Source organism: Chelonia mydas, chromosome 10 (assembly GCF_015237465.2).
Source record: "Chelonia mydas isolate rCheMyd1 chromosome 10, rCheMyd1.pri.v2, whole genome shotgun sequence".
Lineage (NCBI taxonomy): Eukaryota > Metazoa > Chordata > Testudines > Cheloniidae > Chelonia > Chelonia mydas.
This window is the reverse complement of record NC_051250.2, coordinates 66283938-66304860: the sequence shown is the minus strand read 5'-3', so window position 1 is coordinate 66304860 and position 20923 is coordinate 66283938. Positions and strand designations below refer to the sequence as shown.

General features: G+C 38.2%; 1 protein-coding gene across 6 annotated transcripts in view; it reads right to left on the bottom strand.

Moving 5' to 3' along the window:
• The window catches only part of ADAMTSL3 (ADAMTS like 3), a 277102-nt gene that overhangs the window by 223344 nt on the left and 32835 nt on the right, over positions 1-20923 (bottom strand). For all 6 annotated transcript variants that reach the window (XM_043524045.1, XM_043524044.1, XM_037911341.2 and 3 more), the window contains exon 3: positions 11362-11481. In XM_043524045.1, the coding sequence (XP_043379980.1) occupies positions 11362-11481 (120 nt within the window). The remainder of the gene's footprint in view (positions 1-11361; positions 11482-20923) is intronic.

Here is a 20923-nt window from a genome sequence, read left to right as displayed (position 1 = left end):
AGAAAATTCTATTATTGTCAAGGAATCTGTCCATCACTGGTGCAACTTAGTGAGGTTTTTCTATGTGATGTGTTTTTTCCTACAGCTTTTTGCATTTATTACATCAGATTTGAAAATATTATAGCTAAGGGTCTTTCCCTGAAGAGTAATGAAGCAACAGGGGTGTTCATGTTCTCTAGTATTTATCCAATTTTCCATTACCTGCTTAACCTGGCATTAGACAATATTTCTGTTGGTGTATCTATAACACCTCAGTGCCTGATCCTGACCCCACTGAAGTCAGTGGCAAAACTTCCATTGACGTTAATGGTGTAGGGCCTGAACCAAAGCCCATTAAAATCAATGGGAGTTTTTGGATCGAGTCCTAAATCAGCAAGCAAAGTGAAACCTATAGATTTCTTACTACACTCACAACTAGCTCCTACAGGTTAATTTAAAAGCTACACTTCAGCAAATTTTTGCTGTTGAGCCTAATCAGTCACAAATTATCTTGCCCATTCTTCATAAACTGGGAAAGCAGTTGCCCATCCTCCAGCCCACGCCGTGGATGGGTCCCATTACAGTTTCTGCAGTGGGAACAGTCAACTGTCATCTTTTCCTTTGATCAGGAAGGGACTTTTTGACCTTCTCTCTGAGCATCTGTCAAACAAAGGTAGAGGCTTTAGACACCATATAACAGGAGTGTTGTTCCAAACTGAGAAATTTGTTTATAAAGCAACCAAACATTTTAGCATGTATGGAATCATGAGGAAAGGGAGAGAGTGGCTACCTTAAATCACATTGTGACTGGATCACTGGTTACATTCACAAAGACATATTATTACAGTATTTATAGGTAACATGGCAGCTACTGAGAGCTGGGAAATAAAGAATGTAATCCCCTTTTTACTGTTAATTAGCAGCACTTTAGTATTTCATGTTACAAAGCCTCGTACGGTTTATGGTTGACATTAAGAGCATTAAAAGGCTCAGAATGCCTCTTAGTCTATGTTGACATGTATCACAATGTGTAATCCTTGGTAAATGTTAAAAATAATAATAAGAAACACAGATGTCAACAACTACTAAAATTAATCCAAAAAGGGGAAGATCCACTCAGATATCTACGTTTAGTGTTTTGGCTATTTCCGCCAAAATCTTTAATGAGTGTATGCAATCCTCCTTGTGGCCAAACAGCTTTTGAAGACCCTGAGCCAGTGTAAATAAATCAAAATCATTGTCAATGTTGACAATTATTTTTAAGATAGTGTGGAGTGAAATAAATGTTTTAAGTGGCAAAACTACCATACGTTAGCTGGAATTAATGGGTCTGTCCCATGGTTGGTTCATTATACAAGTGTTAACAATATCTGCCACTTTAACTATTTCTAGAAATAGTTAATGAATGCAGATTAATAAAAGAATGTATCTGCATAATTAGTAGCAGATATAAATTAAACAGGACTTTGTTTAGCTTCAAGTATTTGGAGATCGACATGACATGCAATATGTACCATAAATTTACATGCCATGATGGAGAGACATTGAAAGGATAATTGCTGATTCAATGTGAATGTAAGGAGATTTTTCCACATAACCATACGCACTATATTGGTTCTGACACAATATTTTATTTAAATTATCCAGACTATCTTGCAAAGTGATGAGACTATATTAGTTGAAACTTCTTCAGCATGGTGAATTCTGCAAGGCCACAGTTGCACTCAGAATCCTTCTTGAGCCAAATTAACTGAAGCATCTTCAGGGTTGTTTTTACACTAAGTATTTATATGTTTAGCATGTCGCTAACATACAGTAGCTACTACAGATTCTCACAGCAACTCTAAATGTTGTCTGTGATGAAAGCAGCCCAGAAAAGATATCAAATTAAACATACATATTTTTGTTAAAACACTCAGCAATTAAATAATTATTTTACTTGATAATTTGTGTAATTTTTCAGACAGCTTTTAAACAGTTTACCCTTATTATTTAAAAATAAAATGCAATCTATGTTTTCCATGATTGAGAAAAAATATCCTAAAATAAACCTGTGAAAAACTATTGCTACAAAATGTATCTATACCACTTTAGTAACAGAACTGTGTTAATAAGGTGATTATAGGCAGAAAAAGTCCATTGACATATTAATGTCTTCTCTCCATGCAGAGGCCAAAGAATGGCTTTCCTTGACATACAAATACAGCTCCAAATGACATGCTTCCTGCAGTACTTGAAGTATATCTTTTCTGAATTAGAAGCATCCACTGCTCTACTGTATTTCAATGAACTCTCAGTGACAGGTGAGTGCAGTGATGTGTCAGAGCTGTTTAAGCAAGGGATCTCTTCAGCTAGCTCCAGCCTTTTTAGCATCTTAATTTAGAAGGCAAAAGCTAAACCTTTATCAATGTCACAATTCTTGGATAAGTACATGAGCCAACTGATGGCGAGGGAAATGTGCTAATTATCTTGTACAAATCTGAAAATAATGCTACTGTGCAATGCTAAAGAGGGTTTAACAATTTTTACATTTCACTCTATTTATTCATCTTTCAGTCAAAGGATGTCATGTAAAAGATCTGGTATATACATTGTTAATTTAAATCAGATGTGTTCTTTGTTACTAACGGATTATAACAGAAACAAATAAAAAACTTCAAGATGGATTTGTTTTCATGTGCACCACTTTCTAGTAGCTCTTAGAGAATTAAAGCGCTAATCTAAAAATACCACTAGGAATTTAAAAACAATTTGTGAGTTATAAATAGAAAGCCTTGAAACTGGAAAAAATTAGTAAAGTGGATTTTAAAAAAGAGTCTGAAACATTCACAGTAAGCACAGAAGAGGATGGAGAGATAAAACAGAAAGACAAGAGATGAAGGGTTCTGTCCTGCGGCAAACCTTACTTATGAGAATAGTCCTGACACATCCACATTCATGTACTCATCAGGGTGGATCCTGCAGATTCCCTTCTCATGTAACTCATGTGTTTCAGTGAGATTACTTGCATGAGTAGAGGTCTGCAGGATCACCCCATTCGGGAGAGAGACAGGGCAAAAGAGAGAGAGAGAGGCACACACACAAACTCACATCACACACAAAGATATATTTTCAAAAAAAAATTAGACCTCAAATACAACTGAGAGATACAATTTATTGTTGAAAATATAATTAACCAAACAAGGAAAATACTAAAATGGACAAAAAGATCAGAAAATAATGTTTTAATAATCCAATTGTGTTCACCCTATTAAAAATAAATCTAAATCAGCTGTCATAACTAAAATGCTTCTTCTCATCTTAGGGCCTGATCCTATTCCCGCTCAAGTCAATGACCCAATCCTGGGCTGTGCCCAAGATGTTCTCAGCACAGTGCAGGGTCTGGCATATGGGAGAAAAAAAGCTAACTTTATGCCACCCTCATTCTTCTTCTTCCCCGCTCTCCCCTGATCCTGGAACCAGCTGGAGTCAGTTGGTCCCTTGTGTAAATTAGAGCAGCCTCAGAGACCCAGTGAGCCCTTCCAGCATCCAAGAACTGTTACAGAGTAGGGAAGTCTTGGCCATGCTCCTTTCTTCCCAGACAAGCCCTCTCTGGGAAGCACCTGGAGAAGGTTAATGCAGGAGCTGCTCTGGCAGCTTCATGCTATGGGGAACCTCCACCACTAGTTAGGTAAAGACAGAATTATCTCAACCACAATAAGGCCAAGTTTCTGGCGCAAAACAGACTTCATGGGGACAGGACCAAACTCTTACTTGCTGTTTGTGGCAGGTATTTAATTAACCAAACCTTAAATAATATAGTTTATAACTGGCTAACTAAATTTTCAAGCAGGCATAGGGTTTTCAAACTCTATGTTAAGGCACTGATCTTGCAAAAGGGCCTGTGCAGAGACCCACTTGCTGCAGCACATAAGGGTCCACCTGCACTGATCTTTTTCCAGAGTCAGAACTTATACAGTAATACTAGGTTTGGAAGCCCTTCCCTCCCCAGTCCCATTGTCTGACCCCCTATAACTTCCCACAGCTGTGAAAATTTAAAATTAATAAAAATTGAAAACTATGCTTAAAAATAAACACCAATATTATCTGTCAATTTTTTTTAATTACAGTTGAATTCTGCCAAACCTAAGTAACATGAAAAAAACCAAACCAAGAAAAGTCTCTACCTACTATATGTGGCATTTATAGTATAAAGTGCAAACAACAAAACCCTTGAACCTAAAAATGTTAGTCAGAGCTTAAGGAGTTACCAATCCACAATCCACTTTGCCAAAAGAACTAACATTTGTTTAAAAAGACTATTTAGCTCATCAATCTATCATGCAAAGAATATACTACTACTGCTTTAATTACTCAGGAATAAGCTGGCTACAAACTACCCACAAGTGGTTAACTGAAATGCAGCCAACCAGTTAGCCTAAACAAACGTAAACACATCTAAAATTTCAAACAAGGCTATAATGTTTGATTTATAGCATATCAACTCATGAGACAAGATCTGCCTTGAACTGTAAGTGATTTTCATTAGTCTTTCATTGATGCCTCCCAGCCCCAACTTCTGACTCCCCAAATCAAAAACACATTTCAGCTGATTAAGGAACTAAAATTCTTTATTCAAATATTTAAATTATTTTCTTTAAATTCACAAAAACACTAGTGACAAACAAACAGAAAACAAAAAAGACAGAGAGTAAAGGAAAGGGAAAAGAGAAGTCAATATAAATGAGCATCTAAAATCATCCTTAGTTAAATTTCACAAACAACGAAACACCTATTCATGATTATATCTTTACACAGCTTTATCAACCTTATGACCTTATTCAACTTCCTTTGAAGTCTGAGGAGCCATCAAAATGCCAACCTCTTCATAAGCCACCTTGAAGAAGAATTTCGAGTCAAATGCACCAGGAAACCAATGCTGTATCTGAGATACATCAAAGATATTTTCATCATCTGGACAGACAACTTAAACTCACTCATAGATTTCCATCACAACTTCAACAACCACCACCCATCCATTAAACTCTCTGTGGAACACTGCCACACCAGCATCAACTTCCTGGACACCACAATCAGCTTCAACAATGGAACCCTCCAGAAACCATATACAAGAAACCCACGGATCATCACACCTACCTTCATAGATCCAGTAGCCACCCCAAACAAACCAAGAGATCTGTTATCTACAGCCAGGCACTCAGATACCACAGAATATGCTCAGAGGAGAAAGTCCAGGATATATACCTCTACACACTCAGAACCGCCTACACCAAACAAGAACACTCCACCCAAGAAGTACATCGCCTCATGGAATGGTCCACACAAATACCCTGAGAGAACCTGATTCAATATGGAAATAAAACCCCCTCCAACCAGACACCCTTAGTTGTCACCTGCCACCCCAAACTGGAACCCATACCAGATATCAAACAACTACAATCCATACTCAATGGGGACTCCATCCTGAAAGAAATCTTTCCTGAACCTCCTCTTCTGACTTTCAAACAACCCCCCAACCTCTCCAAGCTCATCATCAGTTGCAAGCTCCCTACAGACCAGGACACACCAACACAAAGCGGCACCAGACCCTGCCATAACAACAAATGAAAAACCTGCAGACATATCTCCACTGCTGCAATGATCAGCACCCCCACAACACACCTTATACGATCCATGGATCCTATACATGCCTATCACAACATGTGGAATAACTTCATCCAGCAGTCTAAATGCCCCAATAGCAACTCCATGGGTGAAACCAGACAATCACTATGCTCTTGAATGAACTCACACAGGAAAACGATAAAAGACAAAACACACTATATCACCTGTGGGTGAACACTCTATCTGACCGATCAGTCTTCATCCTCAAAGTAAACCTGCACACCACCTTTAAAAGATGAGCCTGGGAGCCTAAATTCATAACTTTGCTAGATGCTAAAAATCACGGACTGAATAGACAGACTGGATTTATGGTTTATTACAACAATATATAACCCAGTAACAACCTCCGTCCCTTTCCCCCCCATGACTGAAGGGGTGTTAATGAGCCACTTCACCTTGAAAAGTCCGTTAAAATGTGTTAATTACATATGCTAAACAATCTGTTTAGCTGTGACACGCTGAGTAAGTTTCCTAGACCTGAAGAAAGGCTCTGCGTAAGCTCAAAAGCTCGTCTCTCTCACCACCAGAAGTCGGTGCAGTAAAAGACACCACACCCACCTTGCCTCTCTGATATCTTGGAATGGACACAGCTACAAAAACACTGCATACAGTGTTCCTTGTATGTTACACAGTAAATACAAATCTGTTGCCAACTGCGCATGGACACATGAGAAGTAAGAGCTGGCAAATGAGGATTTACATCAGTTCATTAAATTTCATGTTAAGGCCAAAGACATATAGCTAGCTTCGAAACGTGTTTGAAAACATGCACTATAAACACAGAAGTGGAGCCCATGGTTTCACTGGAGAGAACATGAGTCCAACTGAGAGATAATCCAGTTTCACCTATGCTTATTGAACAAACTGTGGTCACTGATCTCAGATTCTGATCTCAGTTACACCAGTGAAAATCCAGAATAATTTATGAAGTTACTCCAATTTTGCCCCATTGCAAGCGAGACCTATCACATTGTTTTCTGTGTTTTACTACGGATTACAGCATCTTAAAAGCATTGTGTTATTACATGAACCTTAGCTTTATAGGTACTTGGAAGAGTAAAAGGAGCTCAGATATTCTTCTCTTGACATCCTTGAGGTCCTCCAGGTCTTTATAATATCATTCCGATAGTTTTATTTTACAAGACAGCCAGGATGTGTGTCCTCTTGGAGGACCAGGCATACATAGACATATTTCAGTCTCCCTAGTTTGACCTGTACCCCACGGTAGATTTCTTTTGCTGGCAAATCCAGAGGAAGGCTAGATATTATCATAGCTACACCAGCTTGTATATTGCAACATATACTGGAATCAGACACACTGGCCTCCATCTCACCTGGAGCATCCAAACACACTCTCTGAACTCTCCAAGTGCAGATTTCCATTATACTAATTTCTTGCTGGGTGATTTCTCATGAATCTAATATTTACCATCTTTTCTGCTCAAAGTTTTTAAAGATTTGTTTAGAAACACTGTTTCCTTGCCAAGATTTGACAGTTTAGCTCCACATCTGATGCCAAAATCATGACTCTCTTGTTAGGAGTTTAAGATGACACACACATCACAAAACTTAGATGATGCAAGATCCACTAGAGGCAAAGAAGTCAAGAAAGCCTTTTCTCACTTAACAAGGGAAGATACCCTCTTTATTCAAAATCTGTCTTCCCCAGCCAACCAAAGTGGGAAGGTGCTTCAAATAGTTTTTGACCAACCAAATTCTCACTGCTGTCTTTGTTGGTGGTCTGTCATGTGGAATGGTTTTAATACTTGGAAGCAGTACCTCGAGTATCAGAAAATAAGAACATTTTATTTCTGAAAGAAAAATTTCCAGTACTACTAGTATTTTGGAAAAAAAATATTTCCTTGTAGTAGATTAAAAGGTGAGAAGCCAAAAAAAACCCCAGCACAGTAAACTATTCCTTATGGCAAAGTACAACTAGCATCTCAAAATGGGATGTGTTTTTTTGTTTGTTTGTTTTCTTAAAAGCAAATTCAGACTGAGGGGAAAGAAGTAAAGTTTTCTTTCTGGTCTGGCATGTCTCAGGGCAAGCAAGATCTTTGGCCACATACCAACATTTATTTCAAACTAAGTTCAATTTAAATGACATTGACTCAATAGAATTTTAGAACTGTGGTACACAACGTACCAGTGCAAGATGTAGCTTATTTAACATTCCAGGAGCTATTAGAAAATGCATCCTTCTATGTTTGAGCAAGTTTCTGCTCTTGGGGAACCCTTGAATGTACCAGTTTTAATTTACTGTCTTCATTTTTCCCTGAAGATAAAAGAGAAAATGTGCAAGAAACCATGTTACATATTATTTTTATACAGACATTCACAAAAATATCTAACTGTGGACAGGCAGGCCCTACACAGTTTCTTCTGCAATCATAGATTTCCTTAGAAAAACCATTTGATCAAACATATTTAACAGTGGTCTCAGAAGCCATCTAAGAAAAGTACTTCATCTGCTTGTAATTCCTTAGTATACTCACAGCAACCCAACATGTGAAAGGTTTAGTGTAATCTTGTAGAAAAATTTAAGCACACTCTTGCCAGAACAAACCAGAACAAAACGTACTATGTTGTATATCCATATGTAATTCTGTCGGGCTAGAACAGAGTACAATGTGTTCCCATTAATACTTACTTGCTTTAAGCTTGTCTTTTAAGATAGCAAATACTATTGAATATTTAAGTAACAGCTCTATTTTACCAAGATTACTTACTAACAAAGGAATGAACGGTCCAGATTAAACTGGCTCACTGCTTGAAAAATATCACACACAACAGCCAAAGAAAACTTCTTTGAAACATTCCTGTGTTTGGAGAACATAAGGAAACTAATCTTGGATCATGACAATGATGATGATGCTAAAACAACTGATTGCTGAACTTGTCCATATTTTCTAAGCATTAAAACTGAATACAAAATAAATGCAACTCAAGATACAGACTATTTCATAGATAGTTGGGAAAGGTGGGAAATGGTGCTCCCGAGGTCTGCCAACAATTAAACCATATCAAGAATCTGACCAAGATAATCATGGTTCAGATCTTACGCTGGTGTTTTTCTATTGATTGATGTCAACATATACCAGCTGAGGATCTAGCCCAGAGACTTCAGAGAGAATTACCTGGTAAAGAATTTCATATTCTGCCTTTAGAGTTTCTTCCATTCCAGAATGAAATATAGAGAATTAATACATTCAAGGTTTCAGCTTACTAACAGGCATATGGTAAATTCTGTATTATACACACACATACACACACATATATAAATTCATAGGAATAATCTATCTTTTATCTCAAACATGTGTCACTTTCATAAGTGATAGTAACAGTAGCTTTAATTATTATAAATTCTTTTATTTATATCATTAACCAATTCTGCCAAAGAGTTTTCCCAATCATTTAAGAGTTCTTAATTTACTCACAGGAAGCTCAGCCATAGAGCTATAGCAATTACTGTTTGCATTCAACAGTTTGATATTATATTAAAAAATCCTATAGGACGGACTTCCCATTCTAAAGCACTAGTACTGTTATTTGTATTTACTTTTGAGCTCTTCATTTGTAGGTCTACTATGTTAAGAGTTCCAGGAATCCAAAGTTATTTTCAAGATGACTAATTTTAATTTCTTGGGAGGAGCTGTAAGTAGTATAGCATCAGGCTAATTCTAAAAAAAAAGCCCTTTTCCTGCCAGCAAGCTCCAGAGTTACATGTCGTCTGTGGAAGAACTACTCAGGTTGTTCACAGGCAGGATTTGATCCAGACTGCATTGAAGTGAATAGGAATCTTTCCACTGACTGCAATGGGATTTGGAACAGGCGTTTTCAGAAATGAGCTATAGTGTTCACCATACAGCGTACTGTGATTGATTAAAAGTCTCTGAAATGCACTCAATTATGTTTGGATTTATTGTCTTCTTCTCTAAATGTTGCTCCATTCAATGGAAGCTATTTTCATCAAAACGTGTATAATCTTTATTGGGTTTTTTACAAGTTTGTCATTAAATGCAGCCTAGGCTGCAGCTGTGGTTTACTATTCTGTAACTTATTGCTTTCCCAGGTGTTGAGTCCAGGGGACAGCTCATCTAGGTACCTTCTCTATAAATCAATCAAAAGCCTCTAGGGTAACAGAAGTACGAATTACTGTACATACATTTCAACAGTATTCAGACAAATAATTTACAGTAGTTGAGCATGTTTTCAGATTCTAACTACTCCTTTAACTCTTCCTAAACAGATACACAGTTTTAGGCAAGAAGAGGCTACAAAGCCCATCTCAATCTTTGCCCTTAGAGTCAGTGGTTAAAATATTAACGACAATATTTTTCCTAAAAAAAAGATACCGTGATGAGATCGCCCTTCACAATAAAATTGGCAATCAATTGCAGACAGCATACCCAGACCCGAGGGCAAGAACTGCTCTGCTTTCACTTTCGTGCCTTGTTTTCTAAGAATCTTCCTACTTCACTTACATTAAAAAATGCACTCTGTGTGTCTACAAATGCAACTCAGACAGTTTTGATGTGGAGTTCAGTGGGTTTCTGGAACACACTGTGGTATGAGTAAATTTCCACAGCATGCCATACACTTCCTAGGTTTACTTTAGATCTTTTGCCAAGATTAACAGGATTTCTTTCATGTACTTTCTGTACATTTATATCTGTACTCCATGTTTAGTATAATTTATCTATAGGGTCTGGAGAAAGCATTACTGTTTTTTAATTAAGATACAAAGTTTGTTACTTTCCAGATACCCTGCTTCATCCATTATGATGCTCCCTTTGTTTGTTTCTTTGCAATTCACTTTAAGAACATGCTAGGTCACTGACCTCTTAAAAAAGCTAGAAATACAAAATACCAAGTAACATTCAAATAACTTATAAGATACAATACTTCATTTTCCAGTATAATTCAGCCCATAATGTTAATTCAGTTCTTTTGGTCATTTGGAAAACTGCATTCACTAATCTTTCTTTATAAAAAGAGGCTTTCTAAATAATAAATATTTCCGATTTCTTTTTAAAGTGACATATGAAAACTAGCAGCAAGTTTGGGGCAACTAAGCACAGGACCAGGAACTTCTGAGTTCTAATCTTGGCTCTACAATTGACTGTGTAAACTTAGAAAAATTGAGAGACTTGTCACAGAGATGTTATGAAAATCACTTATTGTCTATATGCTGTTATACAAATGTAAAGTATTAACATACAAACAAGTTTCCCCTGTGAAAAAGTCATAGAATTTAATGAAATATGATTTCTGTAGGTTTTTTAAATATCTCAATAGACATCTTCCTTAATAGAAATTTATATCCCAGCTACAGAATTCTTTTAGATAGTCCAAATGACCCACAGAAAGAATGCCAATTGTTATTAGTTGCATGTATTTTAGAGTACTTCTGTAGAAATCTATTAAATATCCTCACAACATTATAGAGTTCCTCTCAATTAAACTCGATCAGACTTTTCCATAAGTTTGTTTTATTTCTACAAAGTGTTGTTTAATTTCTACAATTAACTTCTCTAATTTTGCTTCTTGTTTAATATGTTATCATTTGATTCACTGTATTCCAACCTGATGCACCATCCAAAAGCAATACACAAGGAATGACTAATTTGTTTCACAGGAACATTCAAACAATTCTTAGTGTGTCACTATGGGGTGAATATGACAAAGCTCTATTGTTTTTACATACAGCATACTGACCTGATCATCATAGCGGTAAATGAGGAATTGTTCTCCTGTTGTATCTTCAAGAAAACTCCCCTGTGGAGAAAGTGCAAACTCAGGCAAGAAGTATGCACCTTGCACCTGCTCTGCTCTTATCTGTAAGAGATACAAAGAGGTCACTTTATGGCTTCTGGTGACAAGCACCAAAACTTTCAAACACTACATGCGCACAATTGCAACACAATTATAGTGACCGCATGCTCACATATGAGCAAATTACGTGATGTATTTTACGCACAATTTTGTGCACAGGATTTTGAGCATTTGGTCCTGAGTATATGTGATGAGAATGTTACAAACAGGCTGATAGATGCTACCAGCTTGATTTGGACTGTTGACTTGAAATGGAAGTATCAATTATAAGGTCAGTAACCTTAATGATCAATCAGAAATAGACACCCAACATATGGTAATGGTCTACAAAATTTCAAAAACGTTCCATAGAGTTCGAACACTAATTCTCTGGCCTGAATGGAAGAGAGCCATGATCCTTTGCAAAGAGGCTGAAGCCTGCAACCTGTCTCATATCAGTAGAGTGACAATATCACTGGCAAAGTAGTCTGGAGAACCTTACATTGCTACTGCTTTCCATGAATCCTTTCTGCAGTGAAGATGGGATGACAGATGTTTAGGCTATAAACCCCATCACATATCAAGAGAGCTAAGTTAATTTGTTTTAAATTAATGAATCATATAACTAGAAATTGTTTGTAAAAAGCATGTCTAGAATAGGGACAATGGTAGTGTTTTAAAAGTGTGTTAGCAAACAGGATTTTAAACAGGGCTTCACACCTCACGTAGATAGGGCAAGACATGATTATGTATGTGTTAGCTGGTCATGATCAACTCAGGGTTCCCACTAAAGTCCATCATACAAATAAGCATAGTTTTCAGTAATGCTTCAGTCAACCCAGCTACTTTTGGAGGTCTGCTCGTGGTGGCTCCAAAATGCCCACAGCAGTCACAACCTTTGACATATTTCGTATGACACTGATCCTAAATCTTTTGAAGAACTCGCTGAGAAATTTTCCATTGATTTCAATGGGCTATGGATCAGGCCTTATATGAGAATATAGGAATAAATGAGAAGAGTGTAATCTAGTGATGTAAGCAAAGTATTGGTGGCTAAGAACAGTGCTCTTGGATAAATTACTTAACATTTCTACCTCAATTTCTTCAGGATTAAACAGTGGATAACAACATTCACTGACCTACTTTACAACAGTGTTGTGAAGGTTAATTATGTTTGTACAATGCTTTGAAAGTGAGCAGTGCTAAGTGTTGTTGTTATAAATTGCTAACATTTTGGAAAGAGTTGCTGAGCTCAGGGATAGAAGAGAATTCAAATTATTCCACCACACTTTCCAGAAAAGGGTCTATAACATACTGCTGCTTAATTTCCCATAAACAAGTTTGCCAGAAGGATATGCAGTGATTAACTAACTTGTGTTTCCCATCTTTATAAGGTAAATATTTAAACTACAAAGCATTCAGACATATATCATTAAGCTTTGAATATATAAGATGCCAACATTTGAAGCTGAAATAACAATTTAATAAGTGTTACAAGAAAAATTGAAATATGTTTCACACACACATTTATTTAAGTGTCAAAAGCTAATGAGCAGTTAGCCACTGGGTGAAATACAAGACTACTTGCTAGATTAAGGCAGGCAAACTTTGGCCTCAATCATGGAAAATTTCAACCCAAGAGGTGAGTGTTTTAGAAAGTGATATGTGGGGATTATAAGAGAAACTAGTTTGCTTAACTATTGTGGGTGCTACTAAGTACCGAATAGAACTGAAGAACACAGAGATATATAGCAAAGATTGGGGTCAAAAATAATAATCTACTAGAATCTAATATCAGTCAACTGTCATGGCAAGCCAATGCTGAGATCTAATTGATTGAGCTCTGTTAAAAAACACACACAAAATCATGAATAGCTTTCTAAGGAATTTCAAAAAAGTCTCAACAAAGCTACCAGCTAGTCAAAAAATAGAAAAAAGTTCACCAAAAATCATCTAAATTTAGACATTTTTTCTACCAGTTCTACTAATAACATTTGAACAGCTTTAATGAGCATTCATTCCTACACTGTATTTATTTGAATACAGTATGTCCTAGTTTGTTCCATGGTCCATTTTTTTCTATGTGGGATCTTTCAGGATTCTTTATAAAGCTTTTATTATTATGAGTATTTTGCTTAGATAGTAATTCAAATTTTAGAACTTTGTGAGAGTTTACCACATTTTTTAGTTGATGGCATCAATTTTAATGGCCTGGCTAGTCTGCAGTAAACTCATTACTTAAATGAGAGCTGAAGATTTAAAGTGCCTCTACTTTCAGAAAACAATTATACATCATCCTGTTGTTTTAAGAACACTTAACAGACAGTTTAATGCTATTCGCTTCAAGTTAAACATGTCAGGTGGATTATAAATGTACGTAAGATTTAGAACAGTCATTTTAAACCAGATTTTATGCTGTTCTTATATATTATTGTGATGAAGTGGAAAGGTGGTAGGTGATAATAGAGGTGGGCAACCATAATAAAAATAGTAATTGCGTAAAATATTTTAAAAATAAATGTCAGATTGCCATTAAAGGAGGAAATATGGCATAGACATTACCATACCAGGCAAGAAGATTTAAAGGCAGGGAAGAAACAGACAAACATGAGTTTGAAAAATTTCCCAGATACCTGCTAGCCAGAGACCAAACAAACAATGGAGGTCTCCCTTGCCCTTCAACTCCATTCCATCCCACCAGTGAGGTCCAGGAGACATGATGAGATGACCAGTTCACACCTCTGACTGCTGAGAATGGGAAGATAGTAGGATTTCTATTAAGGTGCTCATCTTCCTGAACCAAGCTTGGTATCAGCCTGAGGTTGGTAGATACTTGCTCAAACCAAATTTCCCCAGCCCCCTGACTGCTGGAAGGGAAATCTCTCCCTATTTTTAATCCCCTTCTCCCCTTATCCCTGAACCACTTCATAGAATATCAGGATTGGAAGGGACCTCAGAAGCTACTGGACTGGTGAGGAATTAAACTATTCTCACTTCTCCAAACTTCTGATTATGGGAGAGGAGGAAATCAACCAATACCCAAATCCCCATTCTTGCAGTTCTCCCAGAGACTGCCTCTGCTTCTACTGTAGAGCAAAAGAGACATGTTTTTTGTAAATTTCATTGCTACCCACAGAGTTCTGAGCAGCAGCAGTAAAGCCATCTACCTGTTTTAGGGTTTTCTATAGCTACTACAGCAATGAATGCTAAGGGCTCTGCAGATAAATTAGATCTACATAGCCCCTAGCAGACTGTATGGAATCTTCCAGAGTCTGGTTAATTTCACTCTGCAGCTGCCTGGAAAAGCTATGGGCTGCAGCAGAAGTAATGGAGCTGTCTGTCTGCAGACTCAGTCAGACAACACCACAGCAGTTCTATTCAAAAGGTCTTCTTTGCAACCACAAAAGCTGGAAACCTGACTTTTTTTTAAAATGAAGGCTTAAATTATGCAAAAACTGATGTCAGGAGACTTTTCCTCCTTAACTTGCCAGGGAAAGTTTCCTATTAACCATTGCCGGTAGATTTTAAAACTCTTGAATTAACGAATCAGTTTTAAAGAGTTCCATCAGACTAGTCCTCAAGTTCACACAGGAAATCTTTCAAGTAATGGTCCTTCCTCATTGTGCAATTATGTTAGGGATGTGAAAATTCCCTAAGCCACAATCATTCTGCACGCAAATCTGCCCATTTTGCTGGATTCATATTCATACAAGTCTGATTCTAAAATTCACTCTGGATATTGGATATGTAAAATGGCTTCCTCCAACTGTGTTCACCAAGCCTAGTCCCAGTCCCATTCATTCCTTATGAGAGTGACTCCCTCCCCATAGCTGTTTGACTCTTCTCTATTCACTTTTCCTGCTATTCAGGATTCATATTTAGTATCAATATTCAACTGATACATATTAGTCATATCTAATGAATCCAGAAGTGTGGATTTTCCCTAACCCTAAACATTACAGAACTCTTATATGAAGATTAGTCTTCAGCAGCATATTAGACACTATATGTTGAAGAATTCATCCAAGTATTATAATCCATAACATTAGTATGGTTTCCGATTCCTAATTAAATTGAAAGATACAGTTTAGTTTAAAGCTGTTGTAGTCAGTTTGATATGAAGGTTATTACAAAGTTCAACTGAACGTTACGTAACATGCCTCCATTCTATTTTACTATAACCACCGGACATCTATAGTAATTGTTTCATATTTATATATGAACATGTCTTCTGGTATTAATTTGAGGTTTAGAATCAAAACAGCAGCACTAGGATTTAACTTCTGTTAATTCTTACTGATGAAAGGTCAAGAATGGAGGTGGAACATCTCAAAGAAATGACTTGAGCACAACTCACTGAATTCTTTCATGCCTATGACATGCGTATAGTGACAAGTTCTAGACCTTCAGCACAGGTTTCTGAGAACCAAACACTCATTAAAAGAAAATGAATGTACCAATAAGTACATTTTCCCTTCACACAAACCTACATTACCTGAGATAAATCAGCTAGTCCCCCTCTAAGCCTATGTGGTGTGTTAGCTAACAGGGGGAAGCATAAGCAAGGTATACTCTGCGCAAAACAAACTGTACTACATAATGAAAAGATAATGAGAAAAATCAAACAGATTTTAAAAATGGCAAAGATTATAAAATACTATACATTTTCCTGGAGCTTCTTAAATGCTTAAAAACAATGGCTGATTTGGAGAAAAGAGGCCAGATTCACTCAATTCACTCATATTGCACAGTATAATTTTACCTCCCTGCCTCAGCTAAAATTTTGTACCACCTTTGTAATTCAAATTTGCTGTCTGACATCTATAGTTAATTATTTCTGGTATGGTTACAACAAATAACCTGCTCATGTTTGAGGTTAGAGATTTTAAGATAGGGTGTTGCAAAATACTTTTTAGTCCAGAAGGGTGTTAGTAGCTCCAAAAGTTTGAGAAACCAAGATATAGTATAAACAATTACACAAGATTACATTATTTTCCAAGAAAAGCTCAGTTCAAAAGTAGCTTCAGGTTTTCAAAGAAGTCCTGTATTTTACCTAATTTATATTTGGATTGACTGAAGCACAAGGAAGCCAAGTGACTTGCCAAAAATCAAAGAGTCACTCAGTGGTTTGAGCAGCATTAGCTCCAAGATATTCCTGGTTCCCAATACCTTGCTATAACCAAAAGACCACAAATTCAAAGCACTACCATAAAAAAAATTGTATATGTTGATTATGTAACATTCAGTCAGAGATCCACTACAGGGGGAGAGCATACTTAAGAACAAAGAAGAAGACAACAGGATAGACTGAGGTTCACCAATATTTACCTTTCTCTCACCTTCATGCCACACTGTTAATGCACAATAACACCCACCTAAGCCGAATAGGTAACTGGTTTTCAGTCTTCCAAGTGAAGGTTAAAAAGCCCCAAGGTCTATGCCACAAAGTAAAATTCCTTCCCAGCCCTCTCTTGGCAATAAAGTTTAATCCTCTACATCCGAGGGTAAAAGGCACTCAGCCTATTCAGTTTACTACTAAAGTAGCAGTAAGGCCCCAAACCAGCAAAATACTTATGTATATAAATAAGTGCTTTGCTGAATCATGGCCTCATACACTAGAAAATGTACAGTAAGAAATAATCCTTCATTTTTATCAAGGACTGGATGAACTATGAAGTCTCTTCCATCTCCAACCTTGTGATGAAACAACAGCCTAAGAGAATGCAGCAAGTTCCCTGTGACTTGATGAGTCTTGAACTGGCAGCGGCTGGAAAGGGTAACTTGAAGAAAATTGGAGATGAGGAGGAAGAAATGGTTAGTCTCCAAAATCAGTCAAAGATTTTTTTTTTTAAAGAAAGAACAAACGAACAGATGGCAAACAGAAAAGAATTGGAATCACATTCTTATTCACTTGCAAATACATGTTTGTCAGATTACTATGCACTGCAAGTCCAATCATATACCAAAAAAGTGTGAACCTTTGATTTGATTCTTACAGTTAAATATCTTCCAGTCGGTTAAACTGTAGTAGCATATGATTTGTGCCCTAGGGAAGAAATATACCAGCTAATGAGAAGCTAATTTTAATGCACTTTCAAGGAATCTAGCACAGAAGATTTGGGTGGGCTATGTCACCAGACTTTATCACAAATCATCCAGTTGTGAAGTATTTAAATAAAGAAAATCACACTGAAAAGGTCCATAGTTTCACAGTATTTCTATTGTTAATAATTACGATGAGCAGATATCAAAGTAACTATGACTAAGACTAGCTATTTGTCATGGCCAATATTTTCAAAAATGGGTTTGTGACGGGGTGATGTCTCTTAAGGATAGTGGGGCCCAATGGTCAGCTCACCCCATCGTGTAGCATGGCCCTTTAAGAGGCTGAAAGGTCTGATTGTATATATAGGAACCTGTCTCCCAAGACTCATTGGGAAAGAGGAAGCAGTCCCAGGAGTGAGAAGCATTCGGGAGGAAATCCTGTTACTGTTTCTTTGATGACCTGGGGCCAGGAGCCTTCCAGAGAGGGCAGGGCAAGGCTCTCCTCTCACACAGCCAGCTGGAGGATAAGCTGGGAGAAGGGGACCAACACAAAGGCTGCCTCCTCTCTCATAGCAGGATAGACACCAGGAAACATCAGCAGAGAAAGGCTGGGCTTGTGAGCACCCTGAAGCCTAATTAAGGAAAGGGGTCAGTGGGTGGAAAAACTGGGCTAACCAACAACTCAGCTCCAGGGAAGAGAGCTAAGGGCTCCTGCTTAAGAAGGAAAAGAGGATTGGATTAATAGAACCTAGCTCCAGAGAGGAGAACGGAGGGAAAGGGGGATCCTGTTTAAGGTGAGAACAAGAGACTAAATCAATACAGCCCAGCTCCAAAAAGGAGAGCTGCGGACTCCTGCTTAGAGGGTCTGAAAAGGAGTAACCCAGGGTGGTACTAGGAGTGGTTCCAGAAATAGAGATTATTTACAAGAGCAAGAAAGAACAATTTCCTGACAGAAGGAGCCAGAGACCACTAGTTGGACTAAGCCAGAGATGACAAATGTCCCCAGGTGTATCCAAGTGAACTCCTACTTAGGTTTATGGCTCTTGATAATAAACAAGACCCTTGCAAAAGGGGTGCTCCTTGATTTAAAAGGTCTGTCTGGACTGGTTTATAACCTAGGTGAATAGAAGTGAGGAAGAGTTCACCAGCGGCACCACACCTGACCGAAAGGAAGCATGCTGGAGTGGCCTCCGCTCTACAGGGTTCCTAAACTTAGGCCTTTAAATCTACATTTAGGCACCTAAATAAGTGAGCTGATTTTTCCATGAGAGCTGCCAGGTGCACTGCACTTATGAAAACAAGGCCACTTATTTAGAATATTGAATAATATTCAATTCATAGTTAAATCCTTGAAAGTTCACTTTATAAATATCCACTACAATTAACATTTATAGGTCCGTATCTGTAAAATATTCATGGAGGAATTTTGCTCAGCAGCTGACTGTAGTAACAGAGACCAAGCATTTTTATTTTAAAACCCCTCCCTAAAATGTTTCATTTTTTGGTCATAAAAACCATGGTCATGACAGACACACAGTGACACGATCAACAGTACTTCGAGTGTGTGACTCTCCAATCCTTCTCCCTAGTGTTCACTCTGACTTGCTGAAATCAGACTTCAAACCTCTCTGGTTCAACTAGAAGCCCTAATGTTTTTCCATTGTCAACTAACTCCTATTCTAGACTCCCTTAGTCCAAATGTAAATGGAATGTGCCTCGGGGAAATGTCCCAGTGGCTCTAGAGAGTCATGTGTAGGTATCTGAAAGGTATTTCACAGAGCCCATTTGGTTTTGAAAGGAGAGTGAGGCACCATTAGTGAACAACTCTAGTCATAGATGGACACTGACTATTTCTAAAGAACATATTTACAAACCAGTCCTACAGCCAGATCCATGTTTGTGAGAAGGCAACATCTGATACAAGTTCTGCTGCTCAAATACGGCCTGACCCAAAGCCTATTCAAGCCAATGGGAGCCTTTCCATGGTCTTCAATGTGCCCTAGATTAGATCCAGAGCACACAGAAAATAGGGTTTAGAGTGAATTTTTCCATTGCCCTAGGTTTGCTCAATTGAAGCCAAAACTGAAAGAGAGAAGGACAATCCAGATGATTTTGTTTTTAAAAATATGGTGTTGTCATTCTTTCAGGCTCTTTTTAAAAAAGCCTATTTTCTCCAAAATTCATCTTGATTAAATATAAATACATTTCCTTTGGCAAAACTTTTGCTGCAGGCTGTAGATAAAATAAATTTGAACATTTTTCCTGTACTTTTTAAAATTTATCCTGGTGATTAAACTTTTGGATATTTATCAACAACTAATTGTATTTTCTCTTGACATAGTTTGGCTAAGAGATTTAACTTTTCACTGAAATGCTTCAGTAGTGCTTAGCCAAAATATTATTGAGTTTAAAAAATCCAGCTTAACTCTCAACTCTGCTTCATGTTTCCAAAAGAAATGAATTCTAGAATTTTACATTTCTTTTCCCCAGATGAGCATCTTCTGAACATTGAGTTAGGCAGAGTGTACTTCTTCTCCACATGCCTGGATATGTAGGGTGATCATATTTCCCTAAACTGAAAACTGCACACATGGGGCTGGCCCGACCTGCCTGAAGTCGCCACTTATCTCCCATGCCCCCGCTCATCCCCCCATTCTTCTGCGCCCCTAATTGAGCCAAGTAGCAGAGATGGGGGCAAAGAGAAGAGGAATCGGTATAAGCTGGGATCTGGGCAGCAAAGTAGGGTGTGAGTGTGCAAGTGTGGGAACTTTTGGGCTTGGAGCCAGGAGTTGAAGCTATTGGACTATGATCCAGATAGCAGTGTCATGCCCCTTTGGGGGCTGGGATAGCAGAGGGGCAGGAAGGAGGCTCCGGGTAGTGGGAGGGACCAAGGACACTCCAGAGGGCAGCCCTGGGGAGGTGAGGGGATGCCAGAATGCAGGGCTACCATTTCAGATGTTGGTATGGGGAGGGGCCAACCCCCAGCTGGTGAGGGGATGGGGGAGAGGAGCAAGCAACAGGGGACCAGTGGGGGGTTGCTCACAGCTGGTGGTATGAAACTCAGAAGGCAGAGCAGGTGCCCCCCATTTCCCTCCCTAAATGGCACCCTTGCCAGGATGTGGCAGAAACAGATGACTGGAGGCAGACTGGGGAGGGAAAGAAACAGGTTGGGGTGGGGTAGGCTGGAGAGGACTCTGGAGACCGGCTCTGAAGGATGGTGGGTGGGAAGGACATGAGACTGGGATGGGGACTCTGTGCCCTGGCACAAGCGGACGCTGAAGGACCCCGTTGGGCACTTACCAGTCGGGTTGCGGGATAGGGCCCGGGGCCCATTAGTCATAACTCCATGGCCCTGCCAGAGAAGAGTTTGAATTAGGCCCCTAACCATGCTGCCCTCTGATTGGGCTGCAGAGTAAAACGT